The sequence below is a fragment of the Rhinopithecus roxellana genome, chromosome 11 (assembly GCF_007565055.1).
Source record: "Rhinopithecus roxellana isolate Shanxi Qingling chromosome 11, ASM756505v1, whole genome shotgun sequence".
NCBI classification, from domain to species: domain Eukaryota; kingdom Metazoa; phylum Chordata; class Mammalia; order Primates; family Cercopithecidae; genus Rhinopithecus; species Rhinopithecus roxellana.
The window spans coordinates 74,145,748-74,160,051 of record NC_044559.1 but is presented as its reverse complement, the minus strand read 5'-3'; the positions used below and the strand labels follow the sequence as shown (position 1 = coordinate 74,160,051).

Genomic DNA, 14,304 nt, shown 5'->3' with positions numbered 1-14,304 from the left:
TTACCCTGTTTTTTATGATATCAGAGTGAAGAAAACTGAATGGAACTGAACTCAATCAGATCATGAAAGTCAATGGATAAAAGAACTCAACAAACTTGTACAAGGTATGTAAACCCTGAACAGCACTAACCACTAGTCAAGAAATATGTATTCATTTTGCCTAAATTACCATTGATGGACCAGTTCAGGGAATGAAACACCAAATTCTCTCAATCTCATATTCATTCTCACTCTCTTTCTCTCTGACACACATACACACACACACACACACACACACACACAGCTCAGAGTTTCAATCTACCGTCTTATAGACTAAGATAGCTGAAAGCATGATTAAGGAACTAAGAAGTACCCACATTAAGATTCTTAACATCTAATCCATTTTGAAGAAGGATTCTCAGACACGGCTCCTGACCACAGAAGTCCAGATCACGTGACCAGCAGGCTAAGCAAAACCAGAAAACTTTTTGAAAGAAACTGTTTTTCTTCCATGAGGTCCCCATCCCATCAGTAGGGACTGGGAGAACAGGAGAGATAATGAGATAATGTAAATGAATTTGGCAGAAGAAATAATAATTTGGTATTGGCAAGAGTAGTACAGTTGCATTGTACAAAAAAAAAATTGATGAATTTCCTTTTTCCCCAATGCCCAGGTGGTAAATTATACAAACGTGGTCAGCATTAAAAGGTTTATTTACTGGTTTTTCTGATTCACTGAAATTAATTAAGCCACCTCCACAAGTAATGGACCAGTATTTCTTGGTCTATACCACTTCTAGCAGTATGCACGTTGCCACAATGACTACATTGTGACTAGACATGGTGACTAAATCTTTCTAAGATACAAATTCAAATTTACTGGGATATAGTGAACTGCAGCTCACACTCAGGGCCTGGGTACAAAATTTCAAAGGTGTTAGAGAAATGCATCCATTTTGATTTCAAAAGGCAGAATAAAATAAACATAAATAAAACTTCATAAACATACAAAAAACTTCAGGTGATTATTGACATTTTTAATACAATATTAAATTATATCAAATCCTTCTAAAGTTATTGGCAGACAAATTGTGAAATGCCAAGGATGAAGTTAGAATGAAGGCTTTTCTTGGGCCTAAAATTCTCTCAAAACTGCTTTTGGCTGCTGTTGCTGAAGTGACAAGAAGTCAGTAGTAAGTAATTTGACAATTACACCTGGGCCCCATTAATCTTCCCAGCTTCAGTGTCAAACAGGGGCCTGAAACTGGATGCCTACTCAATGAATATTATAAAATACTAGCCTGTTTTTACTCTACAAAAGAAGGAAGAATAACATAAAATAATAAGCAAATTTTAAGACCTTTTACTTTATGAAACTTGCAATGTAAGAATCTAATTAATAATTCAATTTTATTAATCTAATTAATAATTGTATTTTAAGCATGCTTTGTAACTCAAACCTTGACAAATGCAGTTATTATAACACAGTTTACTTAGAGGGAGGGAATGAATGTGTCAAGTGATTTGGAAAGGGAAGATGGGACAGAGCAAGTGTCATGGAAGGCCCCTATAAAAATGTGTCCTTCTCTTCTCCAGTGAAGTAAAACAAGTTATAACAGCCTCTTTTTTCCTCTAGGGCCAATTCCATTTTACTATGCCTAAATTTCAAGATTCCATAATCTGATCTGGATTTACCCAACCAACCTTTTGTCTCACACATGTACTTTCTTTTTCTTCTTCTTCAATTATATGTTTTGAGGTTAAGAAAAATAGATTAGAATATATTAAAACCCAATTTAGACATAATTCTAGCAATATGAACTTTGCTTGGGATAATTTCTAATGTACTTTATTTTCATATATTTTTCTTTAATTATAAACATTTCTATTTAACAAAAATGTGTAAATAGGCTTCTATAAAAGAGATTTTGACATGGTTCTACCACATGAACTAAGATAATTTCTGACATACGTTCAGGGTGGTCTCCTTCCTGCCCAAATATATATGAGGATTTGCCTCATGCTCTTTCCCTTGAGTTGCATATCCTCTCTTCTTGTCTCTGTCTCTCTAAGGTCTACCTACCTATCTAACTCCACCTAAGTCTCACCAGCATTCAACTCTACTTTTCTTGTTATAGCCTGGCAAACTATTATATTCCACTTAGCACTTCATTCTAAATTGTCTTTCTGTTTTTCTTCAGTTTTATCAGTGTTACTGTTGTCTCACCAACTACACTACTGGTTCACTGACAGCAGGACACAGTATCTTTTGAAGAATACAAGTCAGGTATCTTGTAGAGTATCCTCCAGTTTGGGTTTGACTAATGTTTTCTCACATTTACTGAGAGTTACAGGGCACATGGTGAAGTGCCCTTCTCATTATATCATATCAGAGAATAATACATGATATCAATATGACTTATCTGCTGATGTTAACCTTAGTCACTGATAAAATGATGTCTGTCAGTTTCTCCAGTGAAAAGTTACTATTTTCGCCTTTGGAGACTCTCTTCTTTAAATCCAACTCACACTCAAGGGAAGAAGAATTAAGCTCCACCTCCCAGAGGTGGAGAATTTGTGGACATATATTAAAACCACCACAATAATTAGTTAATAAATGTTATGAGGGAGATGCTTTAAGGCTATGCAAATATCCTCTTTTAAAGTTCCACCCACTAAGTTCAACACTTGATTAATGTATCCTGCTTAAAGCAATTATTACTGTTGTGTTCTAATGGTGATTTGGGATAGCATCCTTTATTTATTTTATATTCTGCCATTCTTTGGCATGAAACTAAACAGAGAGTAGATAATCAGTACATACTTATTTTTTTTTTTTTTTTTTTTTTTTTTTTGAGACGGAGTCTCGCTCTGTCGCCCAGGCTGGAGTGCAGTGGCCGGATCTCAGCTCACTGCAAGCTCCGCCTCCCGGGTTTAAGCCATTCTCCTGCCTCAGCCTCCCGAGTAGCTGGGACTACAGGCGCCCGCCACCTCGCCCGCCTAGTTTTTTTTTTTTGTATTTTTTAGTAGAGATGGGGTTTCACTGTGTTAGCCAGGATGGTCTCGATCTCCTGACCTCGTGATCCACCCATCTCGGCCTCCCAAAGTGCTGGGATTACAGGCTTGAGCCACCGTGCCCGGCCAGTACATACTTATTAAATGTAACAGAATTTTAAAACATTATGTGAAATAAAATGAGATAATAGAAGGTGGATAAGTTCAAGGCAAATATATATTTTGGCAGTTGTGCTGTTCTTATACCATAAGTCTTGATTGATAGAAGGGGATTAGAAAGAAAAAGAATTAACTACTTCATCTGTGGAAAAGCTTCCTAGAGAAAAGAGAATAATAATAGTTATACAGTGTCTTAGAGCTTACAAAGTATACACACATTCATCATTTAGAATTTAGAAGCTCTCTGAAGAGAAAAATCTTCAGGAGATAAAGATAAAAGATATTTGAAAGTTGTGAAAAGGCACAGTTACACCAGGAATTGAAAAATCAGGGATAGAAATTACATTAGACTAACAAAGAAAAGCAAAAGTAAAGGCAAGGTAGAAACAGACACAATTTTTTTTTTAAATGTAGTTCTAGTACAAGGCTTTAAACTGGGTGATAAAGTTAATTTAACGCATAGCATAAAATCAAGACAACTTAGACAACCAAAGATAAAGAGCACATGGTTAAAATCATGAAGAATGTCATTAAAAAATAAGCATCAAGAATGGACTGCATGGGAATATATGTTGAAAGTGTAAAATGAATAGAATCTTCATGTATACCTTCACTCATTTCTCCACTGGTCACCTCCATTTTCCCAGGGCCTTTCACAGTGCTTTTAACCTACTATACACCCAAGAAAATTTGCTGAAGATCTACCATGTATCATAAAGGCTAGACATTGTAGATATACAATAATTAGATATAGTCTCTTCCTATAAAGAATTTGCATTCTAGATGGAAAGGTAAAATATGTATATGTGTATATATAAAGTTGAATGTATATATATATAAAATTGAATGTATATATATGTGTATATATATATATGAAGTTAAATGGCAAAACAAGGCAGAAGGAGCCAAAAGAAAAGCATAAAGAGTAAAAGCTACAGCAGTCTAGAGAAAGAATAGATCACTGTGGAATGACCTGTTCAAGAACATTTTTGTGCAAATAAGGAACATTTGCAATGGGCCTTCAAAAACTAGGTGGGATGGAGTAAGCTCTGACTTGAGCCAAGAGAAAGATATTCAAGGCATATTCATATGCTAACTGAACAAAGGCATGGGGTTGAGATAATAAAGGTGCTTGAAGGAGACAGTGAACAATCAAGTAAGTTCGGCTGTAATAAAAGGTATATGGAAACACAGGGTAGCAAAAGTAAGCTGAGACTGAAATGTGAAAGGTTGTGAATGTCAAGTTGAGGAGTTTGAACATATTATGTAAGCAATCCAAAAATAACCATAGTTTTTAGCAAAAGAGTAACGTGATGAATATGACATTTTAGAAATATTAAGCTGGCTTTTGAGGTACATTAAAAAATGGTGTACATCTTCATTAAAGATACAGCTATGGTCTTAAAAAACATGCATACAAAAAAACCACAAGTAAACTTAAGAACAGAAGAATAACCCAAGATTTCTTTGTTGAGAGCAAGTAAAGCATAAACATAGAACAAAAAGGAAGTTAGGCAACGGTAAGATTCCTAGGGTATAAAGAACAACTCTATTTTTACTTCTTCCATCATCACTATGTGTGTATGTAATTCAAGGTGCCTAAGCACAGAGTAGAATAGTTAACTGCATTAAAGGAGTAACCAGTGAAGCTCCCAAAGTGATACATAAACAGTGGTTTTACAAAGTTAGAGAAAATACAGTTGCATTAATGTGCTCAGAAAGTATTTGGAAAACAGAAGACACATAAGTTGTAAATTGCATTATTAATTCATGGGAAAACAAGGGGAACAATAAAATCACATCAGGGGCTGGGCACAGTGGCTCATGTCTATAATCTCAGCACTTTGGGAGGCTGAATTGGGCAGATCACTTGAGGTCAGGAGTTCAAGACCAGCCTGGCCAACATGGTAAAACCCCATCTCTACTAAAAATACAAAAATTAGCCGGGCATGGTGGCACACACCTGTAATCCCAGCTACTCAAGAGGCTGAGGCACGAAAATCACTTGAACCCGGGAGGCAGAGATTGCAGTAAACCAAGATCGTGCCACTGCCCTCCAGCCTGGGCGACAGAGGAGACTCCATCTCAAAAAAAAGAAATCATATCAGGGTAGCAATATAAACGGATTAACCAGAAGAGTGGAGGCTTTTTGCTCAACACTACAACTATCCATTCATTTTAACATTAGTACATAACAAAAGCCACCTTTGGTTCTCAACTCTGTTCCTTAAAGATAATTCTCCCTACATTCTCTCAATCCTCTCAAGTAATTCCATAAATCTACCTTGTGCCTTCTGCAAAAACTTCAGTCTCATGAAATCTTACTCACTCCTTAATCCCACTTTAAAACATTAAATATATATTATAAATTTGCTGATGTTGCCATTAATGAAAGTAAGAATCCTTACCTTTCTTATAGTGTTGTGCAGTCAAAAAAAGTAACTTACAAATATTACCTCTTAGAACCTTCAGAGAAGCAATGCACAGTAGGTAATTATCATCATCCACACGCTATAAACAGTAAGCCCCAGGCCACACATTCATAAGTGATAGGGCCAGGCCTGCAGTGCAAGCTTCCTAAGTCCAAATTCCATTTTCTCTTCACTGTATCATTCAGTTTCATAATGTGCCAGTAGGTATATCTTATTACTCAAAATATATGTTGTTATTCTGTACTATGTTTAAGTAAATACATCTTTTAATAAGATGCCTTTACGCCCAAGTGCTTACTACAGGGCCATTTCCTAAGAAGGCTTAATTACTTTAAGATGCTCGTGATGATAACAGTTATCACTAGATGAAAAGGGACAACGGAAGCATAATGTTTTCAAAATTGCTGAGACTATACCAAGAACATTTTGCCTTGAATTCTGCAATGCAACATGCAACAACAAAGACAGTATGGGTAATTTAAGGATATGTTAGCTTCAAAGGGCAGAAATAGGACGTTCTCATTCTCTTTAACTCGGCTAAAGTCTCAAATACTGATATAGTTCAGAGCATCTTATTACTAGGAAAACATAAATCAAAAGGAGTTCAGCTAGGAGCAATAAAACAGATTAGTGTCTGGAAGGACTGACTTTAAAGAAAGTTTTAAAAGAATTAGATCCAGGTAGTCTAGATAAAAAACAGCTATGAGGAAATTTTTTTTTTTTTTGAAGCTAACACCCACACCAAAGGCAGAAATTATTTTGAAGACAGATGTCTAAAAAATGCAAACAGGAATAATTGTAAATACTTATAAAGGGAAAATTCAGGAGAAATTTCCCAGCAAAAGCTTACGGGACAGAAGAATCTCTCCCCTATGAGTGGTGAAAAACTACATTCCTAGAGATATTTAATGCCAGGTTGGACAAAACAAGAAAAGGATTCCATATGGAATGATTCTATACTGGCCCCTGACATGATAGAAGGACTGAAGGTGACCTCTTAGATCTTTCCATTTATTTTTATTTTTTTAATTCTATGAAGTTTTACAGGGCACTGCCTTCTGCCAATTTCTTTTCTCCCCATGATGCCCACTTTCTCCTTTCACAAAGGGAAACAAATTGTAGCCTTCATTTTAAACAGATCTCATTATTCTCAATGTAACATAATCCTAGGTACAAGGTTGAGAGAAACAGACCAATTTCTAAACTTAGAATTGTCCTTTCTCCGCACCCCCGCCCCCACCCCCAGCAATTCTCGGGGCTCTTACAAGTTTTCCCACAAACTAAAGAGGAAATAGTTCAAATGGATTGGAAGAAGAGCTATCTCATAGGGAAAACCATTAATATTCTCCCTTCTTATGTCTGATCACAGAGCTGACAGTGACCCTGGGAGCTATAAGGTTCTGGGTCAAATTACCATCAGAGGTGCTGTTAAAGACTATCTTTTACCTTTCAGCATTTATGCTGAGTGACAGCAAAAAGTCTACTTGCAATCCACACTTTTATAGCAATGACTTTTATCTTTGAAAAGATATAGCCTTAAACACCTACATGCTTTGGCAAATGTTATAAAAGAGTAAGTCCTAGTCATGCTCCAAACTCAAGAAGCCTCAGCCTTGCCCTCTTTCTCTTATTCTGGCACTTTAAAAAACGTTCCTCAGCCACCCTTGAAATACATTCCAATACCTCTCCAAAAGTTCTTTTCAATGAAGGCCCAAGAAAATACAAGGGCATTTGCTCCTTTAGCTGATTTGTAAGGACAAGATGTAACAAAATTCAGAGGGCTCTGAAAACCTGTCCCTGAGCCTTTTATATATAAAACTGTAGTTTACTTATGAGAAGGAACAACAGCGGGGAGAAAGCCCTCCAAGAATGGACACTAATGCCTCTTCTATCCAATCTTAACAGTGTCAATAGCTCAAGAAACGCCAATACCCATCGTGCCTCTTTGAAAGCACATCCCTCCACTTAAACAGGAAGTTCATAGATGTTAACACCTAATCTTCTAAACAAAAATTTTTCAATAGCATTTTCATTTTTTTTCCCTAGTAAAAATGAGACTGTTCAAACCAAAAAAGATTGGCCTCTCTGACTGAAATAGGATTTCAAGTTTTCAAAGCCCTTCCAACACTTACGTAATTCGGTCAGGAAAGAAAGCTGGCATTTGTAATCCCATTTTAAAACATAAAAAAATGCAACTCTGAGATTAGGCAATCTGAAGAAGAACTAACTGTGGAGATTTCCAAACCTTCCTCAACAAGGGACCAATTTAAAAGGGATTATTCCAGAAAACTTTAGAGTGCGCTTCAAAAATCCCTTCTGTGCCCTCATCACAGGAAGGCAAGAAATAAGAAAAACAGAAAGGCACTTTGCCTAGAATTTTAGCAAAGAAATATGACTCTGACCTTTAATAATCTATGAACCTGGCTGAATTTTCTCAAAAAACCTGCTGCATCTACACTCCGCAGGACCAGCCTGCTAGTAGTTTGGGCTACCAGCTCGCAGCCTCCAAGACAGCCGCCCAGCAAAAGGCCGGCAGCTAGGTGAGGACAACCTGGAGAACCCCCTTTGCGCAATGAGGTCAGGAGTTCCACACTGCAGTGTCTCCTCGTCTGAAGCTTCCAACTTTTCATTTTCAGGAGAGCTGCAACCAGGCTCTCCAAATCTGCCCCAACGCGCGCGCGCGCGCATACACACACACACACACACACACACACACACACCACACACAAACATACAGACACACAAACCCAGCGGGTGCTCGCTTCCGCTCCCCTGATAAAGAGTGGTAATCAAGTTTCTCACCATCCTCATAGTTTTTGAGATAGTAATCCGGGCCCGGGCCCCCGCGGCTTTTCGCCGGGTTCCTCAGGTTCTGGAACTGCAGGAAGTCGGTCCTTTTGCCCCCGAAGCGCAGAAAGGCGGGCGAAAGTCCCCGGGCCAGGGTCACCAAGCGCTTGGAGCTGCAGAGGAAGAGAATAAGAGAGGAAAGGTTCCCGGGACAGGACGAGAGCGCGTGGGGCACGGAGAAGGGCCCTCTTCCTACTCCCTGAGGGCGACCTGGCCAGGGCTAGAGGCTCTGTGCCTGCCCCAGCCGGTAGTCCACGCTGGCCCCTGGCCGCTCCCGCAGCTTCTAGCTAGTGCCCCGCGCCCCAGCCCGCCCTCACCGCCCGACTCCGGGGGCTATGCCTCTCGCTTCCAGGCGCCCGCAGCGGCCCCATCCCGCAGACACCCAGATCCTGATCTCCTAAAGGCTACAGATTGTGTTTGTTCATAGAGTGTACGGGGTGGGTGTACGTGCTACGAGCACGGCGCTAAAGCGCAGTTGCCCGGCTTCTGCCACTGCCAGGAAAGCGCTCCGGGCGGAGACGCGCTAGGCGCGCCTACCTCTGGCTTCCGACCCTTGCCAAAAACTTGTATGCTGAAAGCCGGCATTGCCTCCTCAGTCCCAGGGGCCCCACAAACCTCCGTGCAGGAGGTGAAACCTGCCTTGTTTCTCTCAGACCAGGCCCGGCGCCTGAGCTTAAGTGGATTCTTACTTTCTTTCTTTTAATGTCCGAGTTGATTTGTCTTTTTCACTATATTGTAAAAACCGCATTGTTTCCCAAATCCCCGGACGGAAAGATCCCCAGGGTAAACCCTTGCCTTTCCAAGAACACTTCTCTACTCCCGCACCACCACCACCACACACACACAGAGTAAAGGCGTAAAGGCAACGTCTCTTTGGCCCCTGAAACAATTCCGCCTGATCTCAGGAAAGGTAACATCCTCCTCCCCACCCCACCCCCGAGTTAGGCTCCATCTTTCTTCTTTCCCACTTGGGGCCGTTTGGAACCGCTAGGGAAAATGAAGCTTGCCGAAATGTGGAACCTGCGCGTTAGGGGATACTAAATGAGCATTAAAACAATAGCATTTACATCTATTTAAGGTCAGGATTTCCATCAATAGGTTTTTAAAAGCCAAAGGCTGCTGCTTTGGGAAGGAGTAGGGAAGGAGCAATGCAGATACTGATAATGCTGAGGGGATCAGCTGCTGAGTTCCGGGTCTGTAAATTATTTTTTAACGCTTTACTGTTTCAGATCCTGAAAACCCAAATCCAAATGGTGACGTTAAAGAGCATCATAAAGTAGGTGGATACGAGAAAGAAAAAACAGACTCTGCTTTTGGAGTTTTTTGAGAAGAGACGTGGCTACCCCAGGGTCTTGTAACCAGAAGGGTCCTTTGGCTGAAGTCTCTGGGACCGCGCTCCAGGACAGGCACAGTCAGGGTGTCGCGTGGGCCTACTGTGGCAAAGGAGACGTCCGCGCGAATCCGGTCCTGGGGAAAGGGCAGTTCCAACAACCTTTCATCCAGAAGCCTGCACAGCCAATGCGAATGCGCTCCTCCAGGACTTCTTCCCCGAAAAGCTGCCTTCCAGACTATTTTCTGAGGCAGGAAAGCATTAGGCGAACAGGCTGATGTTTAAAAAGAAAGAAAGAAAGCTGGAGGAGAAAGGGGGTCTGCGCAGCTGAAGGAGTTCAATGCAAGTGCGACATTGCGGAAAACTCCGTTGCACCCTACATTCGGACGAGCTCAGAGACGCACTCTGCTGCACGAAGGAGCTTTCGAAGAGGAAGCTGGGCCGCGCGGAGCTGGCTGTTCCGCCCTGGCAGCAACCGCACCAGTAGGAACCGAAACGGCCTCCGCAAGGAAGCTACAGCCTCTCAGTTCTCCGGCTACCCTTCCTCCATGTGGAAGGAGCGCTCCACGTGGCGCCTCCCGCTACCTGCGGCATCCGCAGACCTGACCCGGGCCAGGGGGACAACCCCAAGAGCTGAGAGGCAGGCGCACCTCAAGAAGCAAAACTCGAATTTCGCAAGGAGTGAAAAATACGAAGGATGCACAACGGACGTGGCCTCGGGGCAGAGTGGGACTGAGAGCGCTGAAGGCTCTTCGAGGGGAACCCAGAGCTGAGGCTCCAACTTGGAGGGAATTTTTAAAAACTCAACACTTGGATTCGACATTGCAGAGGATTTATTTCTTATTTTACACTGCAACTCTGTCCCTGATGGGAAGGGATCGTAGTTGCCTAACTGCCAAACTGCAACAACCCGGGGAGAGTGTGAGCCCAATTAGATTACAAGCCCTAGAGCAAAGGGAATCACAAACCTCCGGGTTTGTTAATCCGCTGGTGCGGGGTTCAGATCTCCGAAGCCTCCCTGGAGTATTTCTGGGTCTCTTACCGCTTCCCTTATAACGCTGTGACCCCAGCGAGGATTTTTTTTTTCTTTTCTTTAAAGAAAAGCTAAACTGTGCAGTTACCGCAGGAGATTTAAGGAGGAACTGGGGGGGAGGGGGGCATTCCGTCTATAAAAAGCGCCTTACAAAGTCCTGAAGTCTGGAGATGACAGCGGAGGATATAAAATAAAAAAATTTAACTCCGATCCAACTTGCCCACCACTCAAGCCTCTGCTTAAATTCGTTTTCTGTCTGAGAGTAGGAGAGAACTGACGAAACGATCTTTCCGTGGAAAATTCCACTTTCGTGCAATCCCGCTTGAACATTCACAGACACACACACACTCCTCTCTGTCGCACATACACACACACACCCACACACATACCCATTCTTTTCAGCTCTTTGTTGTTTGAGATCTTTTCTTCGCTTTTGTAACTGCTCTGAACCTCTTGTTTCTTTTTCAGAAGGAGACGGGGAGGCTAATTGTGGATATATGTAAGCACAACATTTTTTCAGTCATAACTGATAAGTTTCTGAAATGCCTTCTGCATTGCAAACATGTGCATCTTAATAGAAAACATTGCTTTTCCCAATCACTAGTTACAGCCTCATAGCACACAATCCAGGAGGAAGAAAACCTCCTTTCTTCTCTTTGAGAGATCTGCTTGGCTTACTTTCTTCTTTCCCCTTTGGAATGGGGGATAGGAAGGGGTTGAGGGGATGTTACTAAAAATTTTTAAATGATCCATCGAAGCCCCTGCCTTACCTTAGGAAATCGAGCCAGCCATCATGAATGATGGACGGATCCAGCTGCAGAGAGAGGAAGTTCTCATTGACTGTCCTGACTGGGTTCTTGGTGCTCACATCAAGTAGAATCAGGGTCTTTTCCTTCAAACCTGCAGCTCTGTCTACAGGCAAGGGTCTCCTGTCTCCAGCTTGGGAGGAAAGGGAGAGATGGAGCAACAGAGCCAAGCAGAGAGCCCCCGGGGCTAGGCACGCGGGGGGGCGGGAGTTGCTGGAGGGCATGGCTTCAGGGAAGGCACAGAGCACCCTCATTCAATCCCTCTGATTTAAACCTCTCTTCCTACTTGGTCTCGCTAGTGACTAATTGTCCTTATCTAAAGTGTGTGTCTGTCCGCCTTTTCCCCCCTTTTTTTCCCTTCCTCCCACCCCCCCCCCCACACACACACTCTCTCTCTCGCTCTCTCCCTCTCTCTCTCTTTCTCTCGCTCGCTCGTTTTTTTTTTTTTTTTTATTTTATTTTATTTTTTTTTTCAGTGTTTTGGTGCTGGTGGAGCGAACTCACGCCCCTAGCCAGCCTTCCCAGTGACTCTTGCCAAGAGAACTCGTACACCGGCACCGCCCCTTTAAGAGATTTCTACTGCAGACATTTTTTAACTTTTTAAAGGTAAGGGGAGGGGGGCAGGCGGGAAGGAGGAGAAAAGGGTGGCGTTGTACCCTCCTAATTTAACCCTCTAGGGTCAGAAAGCAGAGGGAGGAATCCAAACCATGCCATCGTACCGTCTCGGGTACAGAGCAAGGCGTCTCGTTTTTTACTTCCCTCCCTGCGAGGCTCTGGAGGGCTGGTCAAGCTCCGACTCCGACCCGAAAGCCCCAGCGCCAACCCCGAGCGCGCTGGAGTAGTGTTCCCACCGACAGCACGTTTGTTTGTCCTGACAGCGTCAGGCACTTCATCCGCTCAGGGCCCTTTTCTGGTTGAAGCAGCAATAGCAAGGGCGGTTAAGTTGAGGCGTTGATTCCTGTCAAAGCATAGAGCCCTGGAGTAGATTCCCTGAACAGGAGCCCTGATCTCTGTGACGCGTTGGGTAACCACACCGAAGCATCCTCTGACCTCGATAGGGCAAAGAGTGGCAAGAAGGAAAAACACAGTGACCTGGTCAAGCAGCTTCTCCGATCCGAGGGCCAAAAGGGACATGCGCCCTGGCTCTGCTCTGCTCTTGCCTGCAACCGAGGAATAAAGATCTTGGGAGCGTCAATATATGCTGGCTTTGGCCAAGTCGAAGCTACCTGGACTGTGCTTGGATAGTCAGGGCGGCTCTGCTTCCAACTGTGCCACTGCTTGGCCACTCTATTCTGCTGCACAGGTACAGTCCCCTCTCCAGACCCTCCTGGAGGTCAATCCTATACTTAGCCCTCCTGCAGGGAAGTGCGCCTGTACAGTGTCAGATGGGACCATAGTGACACTTTCGGGTTTCCATCTCGGCCCCCAGTCAAAACCAGAGTCACATAGCCCTGGATGGGGAATAACAGCTGGAAGCCGCATGATGCACGACCCGCCGCTGCTCATTGAACTTCCACCCCACAACAGCTTGCAAATTGAATTCTAGGTCCTAACCTGAAGCGCGAGAAAGGGATCAGGCGCAGTTTGCTGCAGTCACATTGCTGGGCCCCACTTTCGGCTTCTTTCTGGAACAAAATGGACCTTCTATTTGGCAGATGAAGGGAACTACTTTATGTAGTGTGGGCAGGCACAAACGCTGAAGCGTCCAGGGCTCTCCTTGGTATCAAACAAGTAAAACCCTAAAATGCAGAGCAAGGGTTTTCCCCAGGGGTGGATGGACAAGGGTTAGTCTTAAAGCCCAGCAAACGCTATAATAGCAACCTGTATCCTCTTACCTCCACCCAGACCAGGATTAACTATCTGAAAAGAGCTGGAGTAGATGACCTTCAGCTGAAGTACCCTGAAAAGCCTCTACCAACCTAAGCATCCAGGAAATCGAGATTATGTTGCATCCATCTGTGAAGCGCCATGACGACCTTTTAGAAATAGGACTGCATAAAATGATATGGGAGAAAGCAAATGCAAGTCATATTATTTAAAGATGATTTTTTAAATCAAGCTGTTACATAGTGAAGTATTGGATGTTGGCTCCAGCCCTAAGGCCAATTTCCTTCAGTTCCTGAACATTTCTAACACATTTAGATCCTTTAAACTGTGTGTGTGTGTCTGTGTGTGGGTGTGTGGTGTGATACAAATTTCAGTCGAAATTTTTGTAATTTTTAAGTATGCATTGAGCACCTCTTAGAGATGGCAACAGCCTGGCGAGCAAACACTTTTGTCTTTGTGTTCCCAGACCGGAGCACTTAGTAGGCACTCAATAAATTCTGTGAAATAAATTAATGGTAAATCCAATCATGCTCAACACACTGAAATAATATGCTCCTCTCCAGAAGAATGTGAAAAATAAATACTTTTATTTGTCACAGTAAATTATGGTTTGGGTCTCTGTTCAATAATTTGTTTTCCCAGTTATTAACATTTTCCTGGCCATCTCCTTCAAAAAATACTTCCCTTGTAAAGTCATTAGTTCATTTGCTATATTAAAAATTTTTTAAATTATATATTTTTGACAATAAGCCAGATTTTCCAAGGGCCTAAAAAACCCTTGGCTTACAAGTGAATGTACCTTTAGAAGCCATGTTAATTGGGACCAGTGGAAGACAATTTGAATAAATATGTCCACTAGATGTCTATAATTAATAT

At 42.4% G+C, this 14,304-nt stretch overlaps 1 protein-coding gene across 4 annotated transcripts in view; it reads right to left on the bottom strand.

Moving 5' to 3' along the window:
* The window catches only part of HPSE2 (heparanase 2 (inactive)), a 790,590-nt gene extending 778,662 nt beyond the window's left edge, over window positions 1-11,928 (bottom strand). For 2 of the 4 annotated variants that reach the window (XM_010389530.2, XM_010389531.2), the window contains exons 1-2: window positions 11,566-11,915; window positions 8,388-8,545 (exon numbers count right to left, since the gene is read on the bottom strand). In XM_010389530.2, the coding sequence (XP_010387832.1) occupies window positions 8,388-8,545; window positions 11,566-11,855 (448 nt within the window). In that variant the 5' untranslated portion in view covers window positions 11,856-11,915. Of the gene's footprint in view, window positions 1-8,387; window positions 8,546-11,565 lie in introns of all 4 variants that reach the window. The other 2 variants (XM_010389528.2, XM_010389529.1) reach the window with 2 other exon arrangements.
* Between the last annotated feature and the right edge of the window lie 2,376 nt (window positions 11,929-14,304).